Source organism: Oculina patagonica, chromosome 10 (genome assembly GCF_052425735.1).
Source record: "Oculina patagonica isolate OP01 chromosome 10, crgOcupat, whole genome shotgun sequence".
In the NCBI taxonomy this organism is placed as follows: Eukaryota; Metazoa; Cnidaria; class Anthozoa; order Scleractinia; family Oculinidae; genus Oculina; species Oculina patagonica.
The window spans coordinates 19,751,232-19,776,993 of NC_135767.1; the positions used below are offsets into that span (position 1 = coordinate 19,751,232).

The window sequence follows — 25,762 nt, forward strand, 5'->3', positions numbered from 1 at the left end:
TTTTCTGTGATGCGGGTTTAAAAACTCAAAATTTTGCAAAAAAGCAATTCGGCTCATTAGCTTTTTTGCCACCCAGAAATTTTTGCAGTTTTGAAAGTTATATCATCTTCAATGTTACACACCAAGAGTCGAAAATTTCGCCTTATCTGCACAAAGTCGTATGCTTAGGGACCCATCATTATTTAGAGGGGGGAGGGCTGGCGCAAATGGAGGGAGGCTATGTTCAAATTCTCCTGACCCTCCCCTTTTATGAAGCACATTATTTGCTGACCCTCCCCCCTCTTACTCACTCACTCCCTGAAACCCCAAACCCCCCACCCCCCCCATTTGATGATTTTGTACACTTACTTTCTGTACACAAACCGAAAAGGATCTTGGGTAAAATTTCACGTCTGATAAATCGAGAGTGATCTGGTACCGAGTTTACAATCGGCTCAACTGCAGCTCAACTGCCGATCTGAAGTTCGACATCAGAAAACTTCAAAATGTATTTCTTTTGATCGTACAAACTTTACTAACGTACATGATGGATTAAAGAAGCTCTTACCGCCATGTCGGGCCTTAAAAAGTTTTTCAAGAAGAAGAGCCCAAACGCGAAGAATACTTTGTCCACCGAAGACCTTAGCGATGCCGCTAGCATCGCGTCTGGTTACTCTATCTCCAAGGACAAAGATTTACCAAAGCTTCACAAGGCTGTTTGGAGCGGTGATTTATCCAAAGTGAAGCAACTTATTAAGAAGGGAGACATCAACCAACTCGACAGGGAGAACAGGTAATCGAAAAGGCGGCTAAGTTAGGGATTAGAAATTAATTCTCAGTTATTTAAAGACATCGCGATTTCTGCGCGTTTCTCTGGTTACTCGTGAAGCGTCCTTGCTCTTCAACGAAGATTATGTAAATATTTTTAATATTTCTTGTGTTTAACAGAGCAGATACCTTCAAGGGTTTCAGAAATGCTTTATTTTTCAATGTATCAGGCTTCAAAATCATCATGTTCGTGTTTCCTTTATGTAAATTATTATTTACAAAGTCTGATTTGAGCTTAATGACTGTGCGAGATATTTTGGAACTTAATTTGCCATTCACTTTATTGGATAATTGGAATATTTTTCGTAGTCGTAATCGGCTGTTCGTATTTACTTGACAACCATGCAACAGCTTCAATTATCTGTCAGCCACCATCAATCGCAAATTCGCTGATATTCAAATTGTAATACAATATATTTAATATATATTGTGTGTGCATGTTGTCCAAATAGGATTAGATTGTTTTAATATTGTGATTTTTAGAAATCGTTTATTGATGTTTTGACTTTAAAATGCAAAAAATAATACTTTAGCATTCTGATAAATTTTTTTCATAATTTTGTTGTATTTGCTTATGTGTATTAAACTCAGGGCGCTTACCATTATACTCAGAGCCGGCCAGACTGGTATATTTGAGAACAGAATTCTGTTGTGAGGGCCTCTTTACATGAGAGTTTTCGTCCCGGGATGAATTTATCTCGGTGTTTGGTCATTTTCGTGTTGCTGTCTACATGATTTCATCCGGGGATGAATTCATCCTGGGACGATTTCATTCCTGTCCTTAGCTCACCGAGATGAAATGTCATCCCGGGATGAAACGACTGACTAAAACTGCCATGTAAACAGTCTTTCCGGGATGAAATGTAAAGTAATGTAAACAAGGGCAAGATGAATTCAACTCAGGCGGGACGACTTACGTCCCAGCATCCCGGGACAAACACGTTCATATAAAATGAATTTTTTTCATCCCGGGACAAACTCATCTTGGCTCTCATGTAAAGAGGCCCTTAGTCAGATTTGTCCTGTCAAATCAGTCAATGCAATTTATTATATGTTGTAGAAGGGGCCAATTCAGGGTATAATCATAACTAGAAAGTCAGGCTTTTGTTTTGCAGTAGCCTGATTTCACCACCAGAGATCTTCAGATTGGAGTATGAGTACAACATTTGACTTTCAAGTTTCATTTTTTTTCCCTGAGTCCTCTCCCCTCCCGGTTGCAGACCACTTGAAAAATATATTAATTTTTATTGGTATGAGTGTCTGAAGTGTGAAATGTGATATTCAAAAGCATAAGCACTAGTTTTGAAAAGTCGCACTCATACTACATCTTGTATTAATTGTACTCCAATTTGAATGTTTCTAATCACTCATAATAATATTACAGACCAAGATGGACTCCAGTTGGTCTTTTTACCATGATTATGTTATTTAGGCAACACAAACAGAAGCCAAACTGGTTCTCATGTGATCGCCCGATTGCAATTGTTTGCAAATACTGAGACGATCGTAGGTGATTGAAGAGATTAGAAGTGATTGGGGTACAGGTTCTCATATGATCCTCTAGATTGCCTGGTATGACTAAGACCTACGAAAAACGATCATATTAGCCTTAGATCCAACCGGAAGCCCATAAGGGTTTAAACGTGTAACGCGCGTGCACAGCGTTTGAATATTCATTTTGCTAAATACCATATTTGGAAACATGAAGAATTTGTACGTGAATGCTTTATACACGTAATGACACACACAACATAATTTTTGGTTTTTGCGGTAATTTGCTTGAATTTCAACCTTAATGCTGTAAATTTCTTACTCTTAGTGTATCCAAGCGAAGTTCTTCAGACTACTTTAAGAATATGAAACAGGAGAACTTAACCAAATTTAACTTAATACAACCAAGCTTGGGTTTCTGATCCAACACAGTGGCATCATTCAATGAAAGAGCAAAACTGGTGGCTTTAACTATCTTCTCAGTTATTAAAGTTTTACAAAGAAGAAGGGAAAGAGAAGCTAGAAGGATAGAACATGGACAATCCAAGCAATCGTGATCGCCCCAATCGCGCAGACGTTAGCGATTGTGATATAGGCAATAGAAACGATTGGGCTGTCACCCTTTCTCCTACCCTGAAAACTAAATGTTAACTCTTTCAGCATTCAATTACATCCATGATTTCTTTGTTTGATTTTGTCTTCAGAACGGCTCTTCATCTTGCATGTGCACAAGGCAAAGATGACATGGTTAAATTTCTTTTGGCAAACAATGCTAAGACAAATCTTTGTGACAACTATGGTCGAACTCCACTCATGAAGGTCAGTACATAATATAACATAATAGTTCCAAACAAAAAAATAAACTTAGGCAGAGCTCAAATAATGCCATCTGTGACAAGTACATGCAAGTCATTCTGTTAAGGTGGATTTCCACTGACGTGTAAATTTTTACATGCATGAAAAAGTTTGGAGACAATGTATAAACGACTTGCGCAAACCTTTATGCAAGTCGTTCATACATTGTCTCTAAATTTTTTCACGCACATATACCCACGTTAAAATTTACACATCATTGGAAATCTACCATTAGACAAGTTACCTTTCATTCTCACTTGCCTAATGGGCAAGAGCCCAGGCAAGTTGTCTGTTGACGAAATCATAGAAATGTAAACTAAGACAAGCATGCAACCAGGGCAAGCAAAATTTGAGAGCTGCCTGTCTGAGGGTAGCCTGCAAATAAAGCCACCTCTCATTCGCTCCTGCTACTACAAGTACATGTAGTTGTACATGTAGTAGTGTGAACGAGAGAGGGCTGTATTCACAGGCAAGTCTGAGGGGCTAGCAAGAATTCAATTGTTTTTCCGGCCCTACATGTACATGTATGTTATCATTACAACCCTCCAAGTTAAGACCATTTTAGTCGCCATGGCGACTAAAATTTTGGAGCTGGCGACTAAATTTGAACCAAGGTCGCCAGCCTGGCGACTAAAATTGAGAGGAATGATTGAAAGTATCAGCTTAATTTGGTGACTAAAATTTTTCACTGGCGACCAAAACTTGAGTAGTTGGTGGCCAAATGGCCACTAAGGAAAAAAGTAAACTTGGAGGGTTGCATTAATAATTGCCCTGGGCCAGATAAATTTGAGAGTTACTTACCCAGAGGGCAAGCTCTTTTTTAATTGTAATACCCCAATTCATCTTTTTTCTCAAAATAATTGTCATGCTAATAAATGATTAAATACAAGCAATGTAATGTTTTTTCACAGGTTGTAGAATGTCAGTTTGTGGAGTGCATTAAAATTTTGCTAGAGCATGGAGCTCAGGCAAATGTTGTCGATGTCAATAACAGCACGTCGCTCCATCTTGCGGCAGCAAATGGTGACATTGACACTGCTGTGCTTTTGTTGGAGAGGGAAGCTAAAGTTGATGCTAAGGACAAGGTATGCATGTTTAAAAAACTATGATGTTATGCATAGGTCTAACAGTTGCATTCAACAATTTTGATGTTTTGGTGCCAGGCTGTTAGTGATCAGGTTTACAGCGTCACCACAACTATAACTGCCAACTTTTATGCCTCAGGCCAGAGTTTCGCATGTTCCAGCTGTGAGTATCATACTCGTGGTTTAAAAAATTCGTACTTATTGCAGAGCTCTGATTAAAGGCTGAAACACCTGTTTCTGGTACTTCCTGGCCAAATGGATATACCGTATTTTCTCGATTAAACGCCGGGCCCCGAATAAACGCCGGGTCTCCAAGTTGTATTTGAAAATCAACCACTTAGACAATTATTAAAGGTTGAATATGCTTTAAAAATAATGTGTAATTATATAGCTGTCAAAAATAATGAATAAAAATCATTTCTTAGAAACATAGGGCTTGAAAAAACTCCTGAATTCAAATAAACGCCGGCCCTGTAGGGCCAAGTTTGAAATAAACGCTGGGGGCGTTTAATCGAGAAAATACGGTACACATTCAAGCAGATGCAAGAACGTTTTCAACTTGCATCCATTCAAGTGCTTGTGTCTCAGTGTTTGGCCAGGACTTGCGTGCACTTGCGTTGACTTGCATTCACTTTGGTCAAGATTGCATACATGCAAGTTACTTGCATTTTTGTCAATGCAAGTTTTTCACCATTGGTGCTTGACCACCCAATGCAAGTCAACACAAGCTAAGTCTTGCTGTTTATTCCAAGTACATGTACTGAGAATCACATCCTGGGGCTGGGACTAAGAAATCAAGATTTGGAAAATCTTCGGAAAGTTTAGAAATGTTTTGGTTTGGGTTATCCTCGAAAATGTTTGCGCTCCCTGAATAAAAATCTTGTGCCTTTGACTTTGAAAATGGTGGCAAGTATACACAACTATGCGAAGTTTAATTTAATTATTTTTGCAACTTTTGTTTTGTTTTTACAGGAAGGTTTTACTCCACTTCATGTTTCATCTTCACTCGGAAACTTAGACTTTGTGAATTTCTTGATCAATGAAGGAGCAACAATTGATGAAGTGGATGCCCATGGAAGGTAATTAGCTCAGTCTCAAGTTTACCTTTTATACCGTTCACAGCACTCATATTCTGTTTTCTTATTTTTTTTATTTGATGGTCGAATGTATGAAAAGAATTGTGAGTCAGTGCACTATATATACACTAGTAGGAAAGAAGGGGGCCCCACCCCCTTGCTCTCCACATTTGCTCACCCAGATGAACTAGGAAATTAAAAGTTGGACGTTGTTGCTTAATGCTATTGGAACCTAAATACGCTCCTAAGGTAATTGACACCTTGGCTTAATGCAGGCCTTATAATAAGCTACCCAAATTACAATGCACATACCAGTACATTGAGAAAATTGTTATCATTCATTTCCATGTTGCTTGTTTTGCTTTTTAAAAAAACATGTCTGCGCAAAGAAAGGTGTCCCATCTTGCCGTAGCTTACCCAGTTTCTGCAGCATAAAGGGACAACGTATTTCTTCTCCCCACCCTCCCTGGAAGGAATGCTTGTTTATTTATGCTGGGCTACCCCCAGCATAAATTTGCTGGTACCCAGCCTGGGCCTAGTTGCTCAAAGGGTGGATAATGCTTTATATCCACTGGATAAATGGCTATCTACATTGTAGCAGATAAATGTTGAAAAAACAAACTTTGCTATCCACTGGATAGCAATAATTTATCCGGTGGATAGTGTTATCTATCCTTTCACCACCGGGACCTGGGTGGACAGAGCCTGCACTGTGAGAGTGAAGTGTCTTGCCCAAAAGCACAAGGTAGTGTCCCCAGCCAGGTCTTAAACCTGAACCACTCAGTCTGGAGTCCAATGTGCTAACAAGGCCACCATGCCTCTCTGTTTTGCTTTGTAGGTCGGCATTAATGACTGCTTCTAGTGAAGGACACATTGGCATAGTCAGACTTTTTCTGCAGCACAATGCTAACACTGAACTTAAAGACTCCCAAGGCTGGAAGGCTTCAGACCATGCTGTTATCCATGGACACCACAGGTTAGGCAAGCTTGCATTTTACACAGGAATACCACTTCAAGATTATGACAATGAAAATCTTGGTTTATTCCTTTTCAGACAAATAAATCTATGTTCACGGACTTCTTCATTCTTTAAGTTTTTTTCAATCGAGTGCTGTTAAACCTTTTCAGTGGAGGTGGTTTAACGAGTTGGGCACAAAATTTTTTTTTTCACCAAACTGTGATGCTTGCTCTCAGACAGGAGAATTGCTTAGTTGTGTCTATGAAGTTTTTAACAGCATTCCCAAAGAGTGCGGCAGGCACATGGAGGGGCACCCCTTGGAATTGAGTCGTGTAAAAAAACAAAAAACAAGAAGAAACTGTTCTCAGGCACTGTACATATCGGTGCTGGCCAGAGGAGTGTAGCTGCAGTTTAAAAGATTATAAAAGTGACAAAAGAAACAGACTTTTTTGTGATTTCTTTAATTATTATTATAATTATTACCGGTATTATTATTAAGAACTTGACTAGGGTGGGCACTTACTCAAGGGGAGGGGTGTGGCCAAGGGGGTGGTCACGTTTTAGAGTTTGGGTGCTTTTAAGAAAATATGGCTACCATATTATGTTTTTACAGTCAAAATACTCTGCTCATGCCGCCTTATATTCTGGAATAGTTTTGATTAGCCGCGAACGGATTGCATTATTCGTTTCAAACATTCAAATTCAATTTGAATATTGTAAATCATCTTACCGAAAACACGTGAACACGTGAACCTGTCAAAAATAAACCAATTTGATTGGTGAATTTTTGACAGGTTCACGTGTTCACCTGAGTATTTTGACTGTAAATATTTTTTAAATTTTTTTTAGTGTTTCAAACATTATTGAAGAGTATGAAGAACAGCAAGAAAGAGCAAAAAATCAGGCAAAGGCCACAAAATCAAATCAAGCCACACCTAACAAAAGAGGGGACTTCTCTGGATTACTGGGATCTGGAACGACAACTAATGATGTGGACTTCTCGTTTGGAGCCCCTGTGGCCGACGAGGGAGGTGTGTAACTATGGTATTGAACCTTGTACATAAGAGGGGCTATCACTTTTGGGACCTGAACAAATGTCCGCTTTTGTAAGGTGTCTGCTTATGGGAGGTTAAAAATGAAGTGCTTGTATGTGGCTTGGACCATGACTAAGTGTCTACTTATGAGAGGTTAAAAAAAGGGTTTGTATGTGACTGGGAGTCCCATAGCCAAAAATCCCCTTAGGAGAGGGGCCTGCTTATGGGAGGTTGAAAATATAGTGTTTGTTATAATTATGTCTGGGACCATGACAAAGTGTCCAATTAGGAGAGGAGTCAGCTCATGGGAGATTAGAAATGTAGTGTCTTCATGTGACTGGGACCATGACTAAACTAAGTGTCCACTTAGAAGAGGTGTCTGCTTGTAGAAGGCTAAAAGTGTAGAGTTCGCACAAAAATGTAGGTATCTTTTTCCCCGTTTAGTTACATGTAGAACTGTCTACTAAGCTGAGCTACAGAAACATGTTTGACTGTCTGCCGGCAAAGGCTATTTTTTAATTATTATTATTATTGTTAATCATCATCATCATTTTATATAACTACAGTACCGCTCAAATGTAAGTTACCACCTCTCTTCTCGTTTCTCGCGAGACGCGTCTCGTTTCTCGCGAGACGAGTCTCGTTTCTCTCGAGACGCTTCTCGTCTCTCGCGAGAGTCAGTGAAGCGTTCAGTATGGAATATATTACTCGCAGGAGGCCGTTTTGTATCAAAGATTTCTGTCTGTAGTGCGTTGCCAAATCGATGAAACTGAAATTAAATGTATCAACAAAGAGCTCATATTGACCCGATCATTCGCAAGGAAAAATCAGTTTAATGATCTCCGACATTGACTTTGCTTGGGCTCGAAACGTTTTTTTTTTTTTCAACAACAAGTTTTCGTTCATGTAACTATGATATGTAAATCGTTGAACAACATGTAAAGTTGCGTATACAGTCCGGAAGGTTTCTTTCACACTTGCAGATAAGATTTCTTTAAGAACAACAAACATGCTTGTGTAAATAAAATCTTCCGAAAGAATGTCGCCGGCCGCCGCCGCGCCGTCGAAGCGAAAGTTATCTGAAACATATTTAAACGAAATTGTAAACCTTGCAAAATTTCCGATTCAACAGATCAAACGTTAGGAATTTTGGAAGGCAGGGGAAATGTTTTCTCACATCCGACAGTGTATTCCCCACGGGAGATGTCTTCAACCAAATCAAAAAGCGCTTGATATTTGCGTACTATCAAGCCAAAAAACATTTCTGGGAAAGTTGTTGAATGAAACTTAAGTCTTGAATAAAACGCGTATCGATAATCGAATGTTATAAAAGCAAAGATGGCCAAAAAGCGTAAAAAATGAACCGTGACTGTTTATAGAAATAGTTACGTGACCGTCTGCAAATTCAGCTCACGTGCGACAATTTGTCGGCCGCGTTGATTTGCATTTTGATCAAGCGTCTCGGTACGATTTCAAAACGAATAATATCTTGGGTTTAACAAGGTTTATAAGTTTGTTGAAACAGTAAAATACTCTGCCTTTAAAAGGTTCACTTGAATTGACTCAAAACTATCGCTTGGCGCATGTATATGTTTGGATTACTTCTCCTGTAACTTGAAACCCGAGATGTCGCGAAACCACAAAACTTTGATATGCCGCACGGCAAACAAGACGCAGGGAGCTATTGATTTGAAGCTTTATACGAATCAAAAGTTTTTTCTTGGAAAGAGAAAAATGTTGAATGAAGAGAGTTTACAACTTGAAAAGGCAAAGCTGTTCGCTTTTTTTCCAGCGAGAAAGCTAGTTCGCAGGAACGAGTCGACCGGCAGTGGATTCCAACAGGTAAATTTAACTTCGACCTCAAATTAAAAGCGCTCGACCGGCTTTGCATGCTGTCAAGCATCGAAACATTTTTCTAGTAACTCGTTGAATATAACTTAAGTCTTAAATAAAACGTATGTTATGAAAGTGGGTTTTGATTTTCTTTAATTTTGCTTTAATAAACTCGTTACATTTGCATTTGCATATAAATACGTGTTATATTCCCCAAGCCCAACTACCGGGCAGTTTCACTCTTTCACAAAAACATACCAATAACAGTAAACTTATAGCGCTTTAGATGTATTTATTTTGGCCTATTAGTTTCGCTTGAACATTTAAAAAACAAATAGGAAACAGTTTCGTTGAGATATCCCTTTTATTCGGAATACAAACCTGTGTATCTTGAAGCTGCGAGGGTTAAATCCTGTTGTTTGTCGTTCGTAGCAACGCGAGTTCATGCATATTTTGTGTAAAAGTAAACATTGCAAGTTTTATGAACGATAAGTTTTTCATGTACCCAGACAAAACGTTTTGCTGTAAACTATGACTTGTTTAGGCGAAAAAACAAACAAACAAATAATTTCTTGTTTAATACACGAATGAGTCATTTGATAGATTAAAACATTTCAAGACGTGCGTGCCGCCAACGATTCAGACAAATGTTAATAAAAAAGCGCTCGGAGCGAGCGCCGCCAATCGATCGATCGGCGAAGTGAAACTATTATGGCTATCTTGATTCATTTTCGCTTGGAAATACGTTTTTGGTTGCACCCAGTCAAGTTGTTTTGCTGTAATTACATGTATAGATCATTTAGGTTAAAGAAAAATACTTTCCAGTTAAGTACACGACGAAGTTATAGCCATGAAGACGTAAAAACTATAAACATGTAAAGACAAGCGTGCCGCCACCGATTCACGCGCGAAATTTTATCCTGCTTTGGGAATGTCGGTGAAGTCTCACTTGACAGTTGAACAAATGCAACAGAAGGCGAAAATTTCATACTTGCAGTGCACTCGCGAGAAACGAGACTCGTCTCGCGAGACGCGTCTCGTTTCTCTCGAGACGAGTCTCGTCTCTCGCGAGACGCGTCTCGTTTCTCGCGAGACGGTGGTAACTTACATTTGAGCGGTACTGTATGCTATGTATTTTTCCATTGATATAGGTTATAACAGTGCCTCGGCAAAGGAAGAGGATTCTGTCAGTCAGTAAGTGTTCATGAAGTGAAAGTGGAAATTTTTATGCGCAATATAATTTATATTTTTTTTTTATTTATTCACAAAATGTCATCAAGGTCCTTACTCTTAAAAATTGATCAAGAACAACTGTTGATTTGCAAATTTTTATTAATGGTTATTTTCAACATTTATATATGATAACTTATGCTAACTTCATTAAATAATTTATGAAAGTATGTTAATTCATGCCAGCTTCATTAAATAATTTATGAAATGTTTAACATTGTTTAAGGGCCAGGTGAAATAACCTGTTAGCTTAAAGGAAACAGCTGAAAATAATTAAATTATATATTTATAAACACCTGCACATGTTAATTAATTCACTGCTTGGTGCAGACTGAGAAGTATAATTTTTAGATGGTGGAACACATCAAAGACCAGGTTGTGCTAAATATCAATTTTACAAGTACAACCTTTATAGCCAGTGCCAAGTATGAACTGAAGTTACATCTTGCTTGATGTAGGTTGTGTAGAGTTTGGATTGATTATAATTCATTGTTGTTAGTAACTGTCGATATAGTTTAAATGTACCTGCACATGTATGCCAAGTTAGGTTTACTTAATTTTGTTGTGTAGTGTTTATTGTGTTATGCAAAAAATGGTTTATCATGTGTTGTTTAACATCGGGTGTAACACTGTCATATTGTGTTAAATTTTGCACTTTGAAAGTCTGCCTCTATATCCTCTGAGCTAACAGTCTGAGTTGTAGGAGAACATTTTTTTTAATTTCTAGAATTATAATATTTTATAATGCTGTGGTTAAGACTACAGTACAGTATGTTGAAAAAATCTTGATGTGAAAAAGGCTTCATTCTGTTCTTCAGTGAGTTGTAAACAATATTCGGACAGACAAAATGATGCTGTGAAATCCTTTAAAGTCCACTATAAAGTCACAGACTCAGAAATATTTTAAATATTTTTTATAGTATTTATTAGAAATATTTAAATATTTTTTATAGTATTTATAATGTAGCTGAAGGCTTATCTTTTGAGAACACATAAGGGACATACATGAAACTAAATTTTGAATTCTGATCTGATTTTGAGTACTGTGATTACATTGAAATATCAGTTTCAAGGAAACTAATTTCAAGAGAGAATAGCTCTAAATCATTTATAGTTAAAATTTACTGAATTGTGCAAGAGTGCATTTACATACACATCTAGCTTTCTTGCAATTTTTGCCAAAAAGGGATGCAAGTGTAAATCGGGCCCTAGTGGTGTCATTTAAGCATGGTGCATGTGCCAGATGTTCACAAACTGCAGTCATATTCATTCCATCTAATAGACCCTTACAGCAGTAATCTAAAATGTGACCCAAGCTTTATTCATCCTAAAACTCTAAGCAGTCTTCAGTAGCCCTAACTGAGAATTTTCCTTTTTCAGCCATTCGGGAGGAGATTCATGGGAGTCTTCTGGTGACGAGGATGACAACATGTTTGAATCAAAGACAAAGGTATCTATTTTTGTCTGTAAATCTGCAGGATGTAGTTCCCTCCTGGGGGGGGAGTCCCACAGGAAAGGGAAAGGGATGCTTGTCCCCTGGGGAGGGGGTGATACTTGACCTATGTTTAGGTATAGAGGTGTTGCTGGGTGTTTGAAACCCTGACCCTGTTTAGGACAATTAAAAACTTAAAATACCTACCATGTGTAGGACAACACCCCCTATTTTTAAGACCCTATTTAGAACAAAGGACAACATTGACAATCATTTTAATACGCTTTATTGTGATATTTGCATCCCGTACGCGATGTTTGACGCATTAAAATGTGAACACCGATCCCACCAAATAAAACAATGCTTTTTATTGAAGCGAAAACAATGTAATTACTTGACAAAAGTCTTGCAGCCATACCCTGTCTAGGACAGGTTCAGGCCCCGTTTAGGACAGAGGAACTTGAAACCCTATCCAGCGGCACCTCTCCGTATAGGCCATATAGGTGAGTTTCCCCCCCCCCCCCCCAACCCAGGTGTTTGTCATTTCATTTAGGGGTGTAAATTAACAAGTTTAGTCTCACTTAAATAAGGTGTTTAGCAAAGAATGCCAATATCTTTAGCTGTGGAGGTCTTGTTTAGGACTGTACATTGTACACCCCTGATCATGACGGACACTGTTCACTTATAGCTGTTTACAGACCTGCATACCTTACAATCAACATGTTAATATGATGTTACTGATTTGTGATCTGTGTTGTCAGCCAACAGCAGCCAAGCCCAGTTTGCTAGCCGCACTTAACAAGTCTTCTCAACAAGTCACCAGGACAGCTTCAGATGTGTCCACTCAGAGTGCAAAATGTGAGTATCTATCAACATACAAATTCCTCTTACTTGTCGACTTGCATAGTATAAGTACTAGTTGGGAGAATTTCTTCCCATTTATATTCTGCCCAGGGAAAGAAAGGTACTCACTAACATAATCTTTATAGGTTTAGTGTGCTGGTCCAGGGGTCAGTATACTTTATTTTCTGCACTCAGAATTGTGTGTGGTTTTAGGGGAAAAAACTTAAAATTATTTGATAAAAGTTGACACTGGCTTAAAATATGTGCAGGACGTTTCGGCTACTGCTGTAGCCTTCTTCAGCAATATGTAAATTTAAAACGACGTCCCTGGTGTTATAACAATAAAAAAAAACAACAACTAAAAATTGCAGAAAAAGGTGATAAGGAATCCCTAAGGAATGTACTGAATAAAAAGGGGGGTGGAATTCTAAAAACGCGACTAAAAAGGATAGAATAGGGGGTGGTATGCAATTAAAAATTGTTAAGTTTCTTATAAATGTTCAGGAATGCTACGTGTTCATAAATAACGTTTCCATCTCGGACTGAGGGCCACGCATCGAGGAAAAGTCTTTGTCTCCAAACTGAAGACCAGTCGATAATGTCAACATTTTCCAGATCAATTTCATGATCGTTGAGCAAATGGTGTTCGGCCAATAGGGAATTTCTGTCCATTGTTGTTATCGCTTTAGCATGTTCTTTGATGCGTGTTTTGAGTGCGCGCCAGGTCTGGCCAATGTAAACACGCACAGTCTTTGCATTTGATTTTATATACAACACCTTTTGACGACTCTTCGCTGATTTTATCTTTGGGTTTTTTAAAAATATTGGCGATGGAATGGATGGGCTTGTGAGCCACTTTGACGTTAAAACCTTTGAGAACTCTTGAGATTCTTTTATATGGGGAAAGTAAAGCCCATCTCAAAAATATGATATTTATACAAGTGGCAGCCATAGCTAAGTAGCTAATAAATTATCATCTATCATGCACAAGACTACTAATTTAAGAGCTGAGCTGGTATAGGACTAAAAAGTAGTTGAAGATAGTGTGAAGAAATACACAGCAAGTTAGTGATAACTTTAGGGAGGCAGCATGGCCCAGTGGTTGTGGAATTGGACTTGAAATTCGGAGGCCCCAAGTTCAAGTTCTGTTCTGCCCTTCAGCTGGTGTTGTTCTCCGTAGTCCTGGGTTCAACTTCTTAGCTATGCTCATAAATAGCCAACTGGTCTGCCTCCTGCCAGTAGGGGTTTTAAGTGTTTATTTACAATATTCATGTCAGTCATGCAGTAGTCCTGAATAGGTCCATTTGGGGGGGGGGGGGTGGCCAATTAAGATATTTATGATTAACTTATTTAACTTCTGAAAACTCTACACTTTTTTTCTGACATCATTCTTTCGGGCATTTTTTTTTTTCTCTTCAGCTTCTAGTCGAATTCCTGTCAAGACATCTGTTGTTCAGTCAGAGCTTACACATGGTAGGTTACCTTTGGTATTTTAATAATAATACATAATAATTTAAGAGGAGGCCTCCAATCACCTAGGGGTGGTTTTTAGGAGGGTCCCCTGAGAAAATAAATGTTAAACCTTAAAATACATTAAAATCTAAAATGCAATAAAAAGACAAAACCTATGCGGTATGCTAACTGAGATTAAAAACTAGGACAAGAATTAAAATACTACTAACTAAGGTTAAAAATGATTTAATAAAAACTGTTTCGGAGTTTTCGGCATCAGTTTCCTTAAAGCACTTGGTAGTGTGGTCCAGTCATTAATGGCTTTATAATATGTCTTGCTTTTCCCCCATTCCATTCTTGGCCTACTGACTTTGGGCATGTAGCCATTTCGGGTATTATAACTGTGTCGTTTTAGGTTATTTTAGTGCATGTTTTACTCTTTCTACTTTTTTAAAGGGACTATGTCACGGGGATTTCGCAGATTTTTGGTCTAAACTGATCTGAAATTAGTGGCAGGCAACTTAACCCTAAATAAACATTATCTTTGAACATCAAAAGGAATTTATAACCTTAATTTGCGTATAGAAATCAAGCTACGGCTATAAATATCGATATTTCAAAGATGTGCGGAAGCAATTTGAAAATGTTTGCCTAACTTTTTCAAATTGCAATCCGTTTCCATCCGAGCCATCCGCAGCCAAAGATGCTCGTTAACAGTTTCAGTGCTCTAACATAGCAAATTCTAATTAAAGTGGACAATTATTTTTAGGTTTCCTGTGACACAAATATAATTAATAAATTTTGGCTGTTCAAAAATCTGGTAAAATCCGTGACATAGTCCCTTTAAATATTACCTTAAACGTTTCATTAAATCGCTGTAGGACTTGATAGGAAGGGGGGTTAGAGATGGTGGAAGGGGAGGAGGGGGGAGAACTTATTTTCAACTGTATACTATATCAATTAGGGTACAAATAAAGATATACGGTGCATGTTTTTGTTTTGTCCAACCAAAATGGTAACTTAGTCAAACGTATGTCCTTCCAGCAAAAGCTAGTAAATAACAGGTTTGCAAAAGACGAACTGAGCTTGATGGTTTTCCTTTTTGAGCCCTGCTTTTTTTTGTTTGTGTTTTTTTTAGGATATTTTAGTGTTGTTTAGTAACGTTTTCACAACATAATAACCATGAAAAGTTAATGTGGTGGAACAAAATGACTTTAAAAGTGTTACACTGCGTTTCTTTGTTTTCTTGTGCAAACATTGCCATGATCTACCATTTACAGATTGGGGGGAGGGGGTAATAGAGGAATGGGCGTTTAATTTCTTCTTTGCCGGCTGAGCCTTGGCATGAGAAAATGAGGGGCTCTGGGGACACAGGATTTCTAGTCCAAGATGCTAGGACTTCCGGTCTTCATGTATGCAGTCATGACGTTTCGGAAGAATGTATGAGAGAGTCTTTACGTTTTCAACTTCCGTTTTGGAATTCTTTGTTTCAAACAGCCAATCAAAAAAATAGGGCCCCAATGGGTCCATGTGTTTTGCTGCTAGAGCAAAGTCTTAGGGAACATGTTGATGAAAGACAAGTGAGTCGAGATTGAAATCCAACGTCTTTTATTGTCTGTCACTTGTGTGCAGGTTAATAATTGCACTATATTGTAGTCACTTTGTGTTAATTCAATCCTGATAATTTTACTGATCAATGTTATGTTGAAATCAAAGACAGCAAACATAATTTAATTACTAGTAAGTTAACGTAATGTCTGACATGATTGTCTCTTTGATAAAAAACAGTAACTCTTAACATTATAAAAAAATCTCAATGAACTCAATGTGATTCTTTTAGTGGCGTTATCTCACTGGTTACCGTTAGTTGTATTTGGAATCATTGTCACAATGGTAGCGTTTTAACAACAACGAAAAAGACAGAATCTATTGACCTTATAAGAACTCAATGTGATATATTTATTAGTGACAAGACAGTGGTTCTTTAACCACTTTCACCCAAATTAAACACTGGAACAACTAACTCTTAACAAACTTGTTGTGTCACCCTGAGTTAAATATGCAAAATTCAGAAATTATAAATAATCGCACGCGCACCGGCGTACAACAACAGAAAGACGGCGTTGAACGTAACGCAAAGTTCATTTTGAAAGCGAAAGTTTACAAATAATTATTATCATTCGTCAGTCATCCCTTCACGCATGAACACTCGTCGAATTTCAGTGTCTTCACAACAAGATCGGAAGATCGATAAGGACCAATTTTTGATTCTGCGAAAGTTCGTTTTCTTAAAGTTTTAGAAATTTGTGAAGTTGGAGGATTCACTGAGGACTGCGTAGCCGAAGATGCAGTGGCTCGCTGGACATCAAATTCTATTTTTCACGGCGTTTAATTAATCTTCACAAAATAAACATGTGGCGCCAGCGCGTCTGGCAGTCAAAAATTCATTTTTCAAAAAACTTTCCCTTTCCAGCTATTTTAGCGGGGCTTATACTATAGTACCTACCTGTCAGTCGTAGAAAAGCTGAAATTTAAGGATGAACTGTTTATTAAATGAAGACCGTATTATTTTTTAATAACTAGTAAACAAACTGGTCGCCATTTAAACACGAACTGACGAATGTTGCATCTGATGCAGTGAATCTGGTGAATGAGAACTTCCTTTAATATTTCTTTGTTTTCGACGGTGTGCACCACTGAATAAGTTTCTTTCCCATTGTGATGTTACTAGTATTAATTCGTTTCTAGCTGTCTTTTATATAGCTCGAATACAGCTACAATTAGCGGTGCAGCCTACCAGCATGGTATATTCCTTTCCAGCTGTCTTTGCGTGACAAGTTACACGTTCATACATTTTATTTTAAAATATGAAGTTCAGAGTTAATGCAGTACTAGTATGCTGTAGACAGTGTAGACAAGGTGAGGGTAAGTTTATTTTCAAAGCGAAAGTTTACAAACTGTGCACTAACCGGTCCTTTGGAGAAAATATTTATGACCTTCGGCGAGGTTCCAAGTCTTCGCTCTTTTCGTAAATGATGAAAACTGCAGAATAATTTTCTCATAAAACTGGAGTGGTCGCGCCACAGTTTGTTTTCTTTCCCAATGCGATATACTTTTAAATCGGTTTTCTGTTTTCCAACGTGTCCAACGTGGTTTGCGTTCGAATACTTTGGCCCGTAACTTCGAATGCGATCAGCGCTACGGTTCATTGGTTTCGATTTTGTTTGTTCATGGATTTGATTGACATCGGTAGTTCAGATTTCTCCTCTGTTACGGCACTTACACCTTACACCTTACGTCCCTTACGGCACAAACTTCAGCTCTCAATGTGTTTTGCTTGCAGCCATTGCGGCTGCAGCAAAACACAAAAATCCTATGTCCCAGAGCCCGCCATTTTGTCATGCCAAGCTGGCAAAGAGAAACGAAAGGGCTATGGGGACGAGAATAAAAAAAATTGAACTATCTACCTGTATAAGTCAAAGAGAGGGTTTAGCTTAGAAGAGAAGGGGGAGTTTAGTGCTTAACAGTATTTTGGAATAAAACTAATCTTTCACTTTATTGATACATGTAGAACCTAAGCCTGCAGCTCGCGACACCAGTGCCCCATCACGCATCCCTGTCATGACAGGTGAGACCCAGTCCCCATCTCCAGCCAAGAAGCCGGCGATGACTGGAGCAAGTCCAAAAGATAGCCCCACCAACTCTCAGCAGAGCACGCCTACCAAGAGAAAATTGCCAACCCCTGGGGGAGTGGGACAGGTCGTAAAGGAACCTCCTCAGGCCAGGACAGTTCAGAAGGAAGAGAGTAGACTGCAGTCCATGCCGACGTTGACCGCAGAGGATCAAGACTCGGAGGTTTGTTAATTCTCCTTACTGATTCTCATACATTACTTTAAATGTTAGTTCTAAGAATCTGGAAGTTCATCAACACAGTGGAAGTACTGCGGCTGAGAATCTTCTTTTTTGTCCTTTGTAAGTTCTGAGAATGTGGTACTTCACCAATTAAGTGTATGAGACGGGCAGTGGCCTAATGGTTAGCGTGCTGGACTCCAGATCAAGTGGTCCGGGTTCAAGTCTTGGCTGGGTCATTGTGTTGAGTTCTTGGGCAATGCACTTTACTCTCACAGTACCTCTCTTCACCCAGGTGTATAAATGGGTTCTGGCAACATAATGCTGGGAGGGTACCCTGCGATGGACTAGCATCCCATCCAGGGAAAAGTAGAAATACTCCTAGTCGCTTAATGCTACTGGAACCAGGATAAGATCCGGCCTTTTAGGTCACTAGACTGCTATGCAGACATAACCTTTCATTTAAGTGTATTGCTGTGGCTGATTGGAGGCGCGGTGGCCTAATGGTTAGCGCGCTCGACTCCGAGTCGAACAGCCCGGGTTCGAGGCCTGGCCGGGGCGCTGCGTTCTTGGGCAAGACACTTTACTCTCACAGTGCCTCTCTTCACCCAGGTGTATAAATGGGTACTGGCGAATTTACTGCTGGGGGGTAACCCTGCGATGGACTAGCATCCCATCCAGGGGGGAGTAGCAATACTCCTAGTCGCTTAATGCTACGGAAACCGGGATAAGCTCCGGCTGTATGAGCCTCATGGCTCGGACACAGACTTTACTTACTGTGGCTGATTATTTTCTTGTCCTTTGCAGGATGCAGTGTCCGACACAGATGTCCTTGCTGCCTTAAGTGGTGGAGGTACAAAGGTTAGTATACTTTAACTCCATGCAAGGAAAGTTTTAAGTGGGGGGGGGGGGGGGGACAGGTGGGTCTGAACTGCCCGCCTCCCGTACCTTTTACTCCCGCTTCCCGTACCTTTTACTCCCGTCTCCCGGCCCTTTCCGTAGCTGTTCTTTCCTGTTTGTTCCATGTCTATTGCGAAATATAATAAAATGTTACAAAATTTCACTCGTTTTCTCCCGATTCTCGCCACCTTAAGAATCCCGCTTCCCGCCTTCTCTCCTCCCGCTTCCCGTCCCTTTTCTCCCGGGCACCCGCCCCCTGTCCCCCTTCACTTTTAAGCCCAATCTTCCTGAATCGACCGATCCAGTGGCCACGGGTTTTGGGGTCGTTATTCGTTATACTGATGTGACATACCGGTATTTTGGTTTACTTAGTTCATTTTACACAGCTTATGTGTGGCCTGCATGTAGAAATACATGAAGGAGACTTTTGTATGCAGGCTCTTTCTGTTAGTAAGATAGGATGCAACCATACAGATGTACCATATTTTAAACCAGTCTCTATTGCTGGTATCAATATGTGGGGGGGGGGGGGGGGGGACAGGGGGGTCTGAACCTCCCGCCTCCCGTACTTTTTACTCCTGCATCCCGTCCCTTTCCGTAGCTTTTCTCTCCTGTGTGTTCCATGTCCATTGCGAAATATAACAAAATGTTGCGAAATTTTACTCGTTTTCTCCCAGTTCCCGCCACCTTAAGAATCCCGCTTCCCGCCCTCTCTCCTCCCGCTTCCCGCCCCTTTTCTCCCGGGCTCCCGCCCCCCTGTCCCCCTCCACCAATATGTGAGGCGCGAAGCTCGCGTGCGAGTCTCGCAAGGCCCAATCACGCGCGTACCAGATCCTTTTTGGGATCACCTTTCGTACATGGCCTGAAGCATGGACCATTTTGAAGTCTTTTTCGTTTTACGCTCGACGGAGAAAGAGCCACACCAAATGCCACACTGAACCATACCGAATAAAGATGCTTATAATTAATAAGGATTCGTTCTTTTTCAGTTGTCAAAAGCAGACACAGGCTTGAAAGCAGCAGTAAAACAGAAAGGTATGAATCTTAAACTTGAATTAAGAAAGGAATGAGCGAACAGACAAAAGAATAAAGTAATAAATGAACGAACGGACGGACGGACGGACGAACCAGTGAACGAAAGAGAGAATGAACAAATCAGTAAAGAAAGGGACTAACGAAAGAACGAACGAACGACGGAAAAACTACTCCGAAATTAACTAACGGACGAACAATACTTAACGAGTTTATGAACAAATAAGAAAGCAAATCAACAAAAATAGAGAACAAACAAATGAACAAATGAAACGGATGAATGAAACGAACGAATGAGCGAAGGAAAAACGTGAATGAAGAACGAATTAACAAACAAACATTTGCTTGGTTGGTCGGTTGGTTGGTTGATTGATTTCTGTTTTAATCTGTAATTAACAGAGAATAGCCTCGACTTCAGTTTATCATCGAGTGGCGGGGAGGACAATGATGACGAAGATGTGTCCTTTAGTGAGCCTCCACTTGATGACGAGGACGATGAACCCCTGACCAGACCTAGTTCTGGGTTTTCACCTTCCCCTCAACCGCTGACATCCACACAGAAACCTCAGGCTCAAGGCGTGGACGAAAATCAAAACGACAAGAAAGAAATTGGTAAGAAACAAATAAGAGGGACCCGAGTTTGGACGCTGGCCGGGGTCATTGTGTTGAGTTCTTGGACAGGACAATTTACTCTTACAGTGCCTCTTTTGTCTCCATCCAGGAGTGTATATAAATCTTATAACACATTTTAGCATGTAGAATTCAGCTTTGGAACGTCAATTTTAATATTTAGAACAAAATCAAAAACTGTAACATGAATGTATCCAGAACGTAACAAAATGGCAGCTTAGACTTTTCTCGAAAAAGATTTTTTTGCTATATGTCATTAAAAGTTTTAATGTACCTCCCGCGTAAAAAACGTTTTGTTCCGCAATCTTTTCTTAGTGTTTGAAGCAATACAGCGTTCTGTGAGACTGCTAAGTATTAATGAAGTAAGGGAAAGTATTGGGGGTTTATAATTGGAGCCGAGGTATATTTCGTTTACCGCGGTAGATGGACTTATAACTGGGAGGGGCTTATAGTGTGATTTTACGGTGTATGTTTGGAGTAACCTGCGATGGAGTAGCATCCCATCCAGATTGAGTAGCAATACTCCTAGCCGCTTAATGCTACAGAAACCGTAGTTTAGAGTCAGCAGCGACGGATTATAGATCTGGACGCAGTTGTTCAAAGGATGGATAGCGCTATCAAGCGGATAAATCACATAGCGTAGTATGTTTTGTAAATACCTATCTGCTGGATAGCGTTATCCACCCCTTGATCAACTGGGCCCTAGTCTTTTTCGAAACCGTATGATGGATCGTCACGCAACGTTTCTCTTCTAATTGGACAGAAGCATTGCGTGACGGCCCAAACAACGGCTCAGCCTGACGACCGCGAAGGAGGCTTGCAGGCTTGAAACGTACTTTACCTTTTACTTTTTAGCAGTTCCTCCGAAGCTGAATTTAGATCTCGGCAGCTCAGTGAGTTCTGTGTCCGATCCAGACCTCAGTGGAATGTCGGATAAAGAGCCCGCGAAAAAAGACAGTCAGCAGAAAGCTGGTAAACCAGATGAACCTGTTGAACCTGCTGACGGAAGTCAAAGTGAAGGTAATAATAAGTTGACGCTTCCTGTTTCCGTTGCGCCCAGCGCGGGAAGAGTCACGAGACCCAAGGACGTGATGATCTCGCTCTGATTGATCAAAGTAGATTACGACAGAACCAAAACAACAACCTTGGCTAGTCCCTTAAAATGTGCTCGCTAATATTGAATTTACTGGAAAGTCGCGGTGGTCCCGTACGCACTGTTATTGAGTCTGTGCCTCATTATAGGGGTATTGTCACCAACATTTAGTGCTATTTGAAAATCCAACGAAGGATTTCACCCCTTTTTTTCTGATTTTTTTTTTCTTTTTTCTTCTTTATTGTAAAGATTTTTATCTTTTATCTTTTTAATTTCTGTATGGCGGAAGAGCCCCCAAGGGGGAGCTATGCAATAAAGTATGTATGTATGTATGTATGTATTGGAAATCCACTGACTTATAGTGGCCTGGCCTTGCTACGATGTACTGTACTTGTCGTAAAAATCGTTTGAAAGTGGTGTGGCTCGGACTGATAGGAAAGAAGTGTCCTAAAACTTTTTTTCGTAGAAACCAAATTTCTTAAACTGATTGCAGTTTATTAAGATGGTTTCCGCACAATTTTCGAGCAATACAGGCAAAAAAAAGTTACCAAAAAGACCTCTTAGCATGGCAACAGTTTTAGCACAGCTAACAAAAACCTGCCAAAAATTTAGCACTCAAGCTGACCCCGCGAGAGAAAAATGGATTTGAAGTTGTCTTTATTTCAGTTAAAACGGACGTCTTGCGCCAGTTCAAAATAAAATGGCGCGCGTTTAATGCATTTTGTCGAGGTTTGACTTTAATTTTCTCGAGAATGCTTTAGAATTTAATTGCGGGGTCACTAAGACAAATGAATTTCGATGAGATCTTTTAAATAGTATACAAAATGTTGCCGTGCAATGAGTAGATTTTTGGTACTTAATTTTCGCACTCATTGCTCGAACTTTCAGCGGAATCCGTCTTAACATATAAAAGAATGAATTTATGCCTTTCGTTTGTTGTCCAAAGGTTATTTTGTTAATCAGGGAGTGCACCCTCATAATTCTAGCCTAGTTTACGCAAAAACTTAGAAGACTTCTCGTAACACTGTCCCTTTGAGGCTTTTGTGTATCTTTGAAGAGAGGCAAAGGAACGAAAACATTTTCCCATTTCACACTCCTTCTCGCACACAAACATACACTTTCCACACACGCGCACATTCCAGACTTACACATACACGCGCGCAAATTAAACGATCACTCGCCAAGATTTCCCTGCACCGTATCCACAATGAGTTATTTTGCTCACCTATCCATGCCATTTCCAATCAGCTTGCTCTGTTGTTAATATTCATGCTTTTCATTTTATACAGAAGAAGAATCAGCCTGGGACAGCTCCGACGTAAGTCAATGTTTTTTGAATAACTGAAATACAGTAAACTTATCTTGCCTTTGACCCTTGATAGAGTTTTCGTTTCTTTTTTTGCGGTCGCCCGGCTTATAAATGAATTATAAATGAAACAGCTTTATGTTGGCTTACTTATCGCTCGGCCAATTAGAAATCATGCTAGTATGATTGGCGAAGAAAGCAAAGCAGTCATGAGTCGTTGTCCTGCACGTGCGTTTGTTTTAATCTCTTTATCAATTGGCTAAAAAGCCTGGAAAATCAATAAACCATTGTTTAGGCCATTTGCTACCTTCAGTAGTTCCACCAGAGTGGTTTCAATGTGTTATCAGCTTAAGGGACGAATTCGTTTTAAGTGAATTTTCTAAATAAGAGGCGCAATGGCTTTATGGTTAGCGCGCTGGACTCAGGATCAAGCGGTCCGAGTTGGAGACCTGGCTGGGGTCAACGCATTGCGTTCTTGGGCAAAACTCTTTATTCTCGCTTTAGCGTCCCATCCAGCGGGGGGGAGTCAGAAATATTCCGAGTCGCTTAACTTGACTTGATGCAGACTTAGTGATTTAAGCGTTGAAAATGATATCTTCTTTTTCCCAAGGATCTTCTTCCTTCTGATGGTCCCGACACTACAAGAGGCAGTAGCTTGTTTGGAACGAGAAGCCCGCTGCCCACCAATACAGTAGGAGACGTTAAAAGTGAGAAAAAGAGCGCTCCTTCCCCGCGTAAGAATGGTGCAAACGACAGCGAATCCGAAGCCACAGAAACAGAGAGCGAATGGGAGAAGGAGAGAGCGTTGAAGAAGGCGAAAGGAAAGTTGCTTCAAAGTGCTGGAGGAGACGAAGAGGACGGGGCTGAGAAGGAGAAGCAGAGGATGCTGAAATGGGAAGAGGAACGAAAAGAGAAAGAGGAGGCCCTCGCCAGAGAGCTGCAGGCGGAGTTAGAATTGGAAATGGAGATGGAAAGAAAAGAACGAGAAGAAGATGAGAGGAGGAGAAGAGAAGAGGAGGAAGAGAATGAGAGAAGAAGGAAAGAAGAAGAAGAAAACGAACGAAGGAGAAGAGCAGAAGAGGAGAGCGAAAGAAAGAGAAGGGAGGAAGAGAAACGCGAAAGGGAAAGACAAGAAGAAGAAGAAATGAGAAGACGTGAGAAGCAAAGAGAAGAACGAGAGAAAGAAGAGAAGCTTGAACGCGAGCTGCGACAGAAAGAGGAGGAAAGACTGCAGTTAGAACGACAACAAGAAGAGGAGCGTCGCAGACGAGAAGAAGAATTACAAAGGATTAAAGAACAGAATGAGCATGAAATGCGTACATTTGAACTTCAAAAAGAGCGGGACCTCGAGAGGCAAATGAGGCTTAAAGAGGAGGAAATGGAGCGACAGAAGAGAGAGTACGAGGAACGGTTAGAAAGAGAGCGGATCGCGATGGAAGAACAGAGGGCTAAGGAAGCCGAAGAACTACTTCAGAAGCAGAAAACGGCAGATGAAGAAGCTGATGTGCTGCTTCAAGCCTATCGACGGAAGCAGGAAGAATTGTTGGAGAAGGAGCGACGATTTGAGGAAGAAATGATCCAGCGTGAAAGGGAGCTGGAGGAGAGGAAACAACAACAGGAGAGAAACCCTGTAATTGAAGTGGTGACTGTAGCACAGAAGGATCAGTCTTATGCCGCTGCGCCGCTGGGAGGTGACCTGGAGAAGTCTAAAGAGCTTGAAGAACTGGACGAGTGGAAGAGGATGTACGAGATGAATGTAGAAAAGGAAAGGACGGCTCTAGAGGATGCGGTCAAGAAAAGGAAGGAAGAGGAACAGAAAGCCGAGGAGGCAGCTGCTAAACTGCGGCAGATTCAACAAGAAGAAGAGCTGAAGCGGATCGAGGGAGCGCTACGTCACAGGCGGCAGGGGGAGGAGGTGAAGGAAGCGGAGAGGAAGTTGAAGAGGCTGGAGGCAGAGGAACAGGCTGTGCAGACCAAGAAGGGTAAGCTAACCCATTTCCCCCTTTACTTAAATATTGAGTCCAGTTGAATGTGTGAAAAAGCACTTTCATGCAGCATAAGGGGTTCGCCTGTAGAAGGTGTGGATGAAACCATAGAGTGTGACCATTCAAATGAAAGCTATTGAGCAGTACTTGCATTTGGTACTGTTTTTTATGCTGTACAAGGTGGTTATAGCTTTTAAGTCTGAGGATGAAACTCTAGTGTCGGACCATTCAAATGAAAGCTACTGAGCAGTACTTCCATGTTGTACTGATTATTTAACTGTACATGGTGGTTCTGACTTTTGAGTTAGTGGATGAAACCCCTGTGTTTGATCATATTCATATGAAAGATGTTGAGCACTTCTTTTACGTGGAAATTTGTTATTTTGTACTTTGCGTTACATGAACGAAGGGAACTTTTTATTTATTTATTTATTTGTTTAACACAGTTTTGAAACACTAAGTTACTGTCACTTGCGAACGCCCTGGGCGCCCTGTTGTCCGAGATTAAGATATACTTTTTACTTTTAAACTAAAAATAGTTTATATTGCTTCTTGCACAGTAAGAGAAGATGGAGTTAACAATTATCTTTGTTTTGTGCGAACAAGACATGACGCTTGGCTGGCTTTGTCTCCTAACAACGATGACCATTTAAATAAATTTGCATCTCCATAAAGTCTGTTTACGAATTTCACGGGTGAAGGAGTTTTGCGTTTACACTCCACAAATCCATACACACACTGATACAGTACTTCGAGCAAAGTGAAAGGAGTCTAATTTGAACACCAGTGAACAGAATTATGAGGCGTTAGGCTTTCAAGAGAGTATTTTTCAAGTTTTCAAACGTCGCCAAGTTTCTTCATGAACGCTGCA

General features: G+C 40.1%; 1 protein-coding gene across 6 annotated transcripts in view; it reads left to right on the plus strand.

The window, feature by feature from the left end:
* The first annotated feature begins 419 nt into the window (after positions 1 to 419).
* Positions 420 to 25,762, plus strand: part of LOC144628963 (uncharacterized) — a 57,635-nt gene continuing 32,292 nt past the window's right edge. For 3 of the 6 annotated variants that reach the window (XM_078487089.1, XM_078487094.1, XM_078487095.1), the window contains exons 1-17: positions 420 to 772; positions 3,003 to 3,117; positions 4,065 to 4,238; positions 5,211 to 5,317; positions 6,153 to 6,290; positions 7,122 to 7,303; positions 10,291 to 10,333; positions 11,750 to 11,819; positions 12,563 to 12,659; positions 14,064 to 14,117; positions 17,668 to 17,951; positions 18,753 to 18,806; positions 19,835 to 19,880; positions 20,277 to 20,489; positions 21,363 to 21,527; positions 22,890 to 22,918; positions 23,517 to 24,888. In XM_078487089.1, coding sequence (XP_078343215.1) covers positions 552 to 772; positions 3,003 to 3,117; positions 4,065 to 4,238; positions 5,211 to 5,317; positions 6,153 to 6,290; positions 7,122 to 7,303; positions 10,291 to 10,333; positions 11,750 to 11,819; positions 12,563 to 12,659; positions 14,064 to 14,117; positions 17,668 to 17,951; positions 18,753 to 18,806; positions 19,835 to 19,880; positions 20,277 to 20,489; positions 21,363 to 21,527; positions 22,890 to 22,918; positions 23,517 to 24,888 — 3,364 coding nt within the window. In that variant the 5' untranslated portion in view covers positions 420 to 551. The remainder of the gene's footprint in view (positions 773 to 3,002; positions 3,118 to 4,064; positions 4,239 to 5,210; positions 5,318 to 6,152; positions 6,291 to 7,121; positions 7,304 to 10,290; positions 10,334 to 11,749; positions 11,820 to 12,562; positions 12,660 to 14,063; positions 14,118 to 17,667; positions 17,952 to 18,752; positions 18,807 to 19,834; positions 19,881 to 20,276; positions 20,490 to 21,362; positions 21,528 to 22,889; positions 22,919 to 23,516; positions 24,889 to 25,762) is intronic. The other 3 variants (XM_078487091.1, XM_078487090.1, XM_078487093.1) reach the window with 3 other exon arrangements.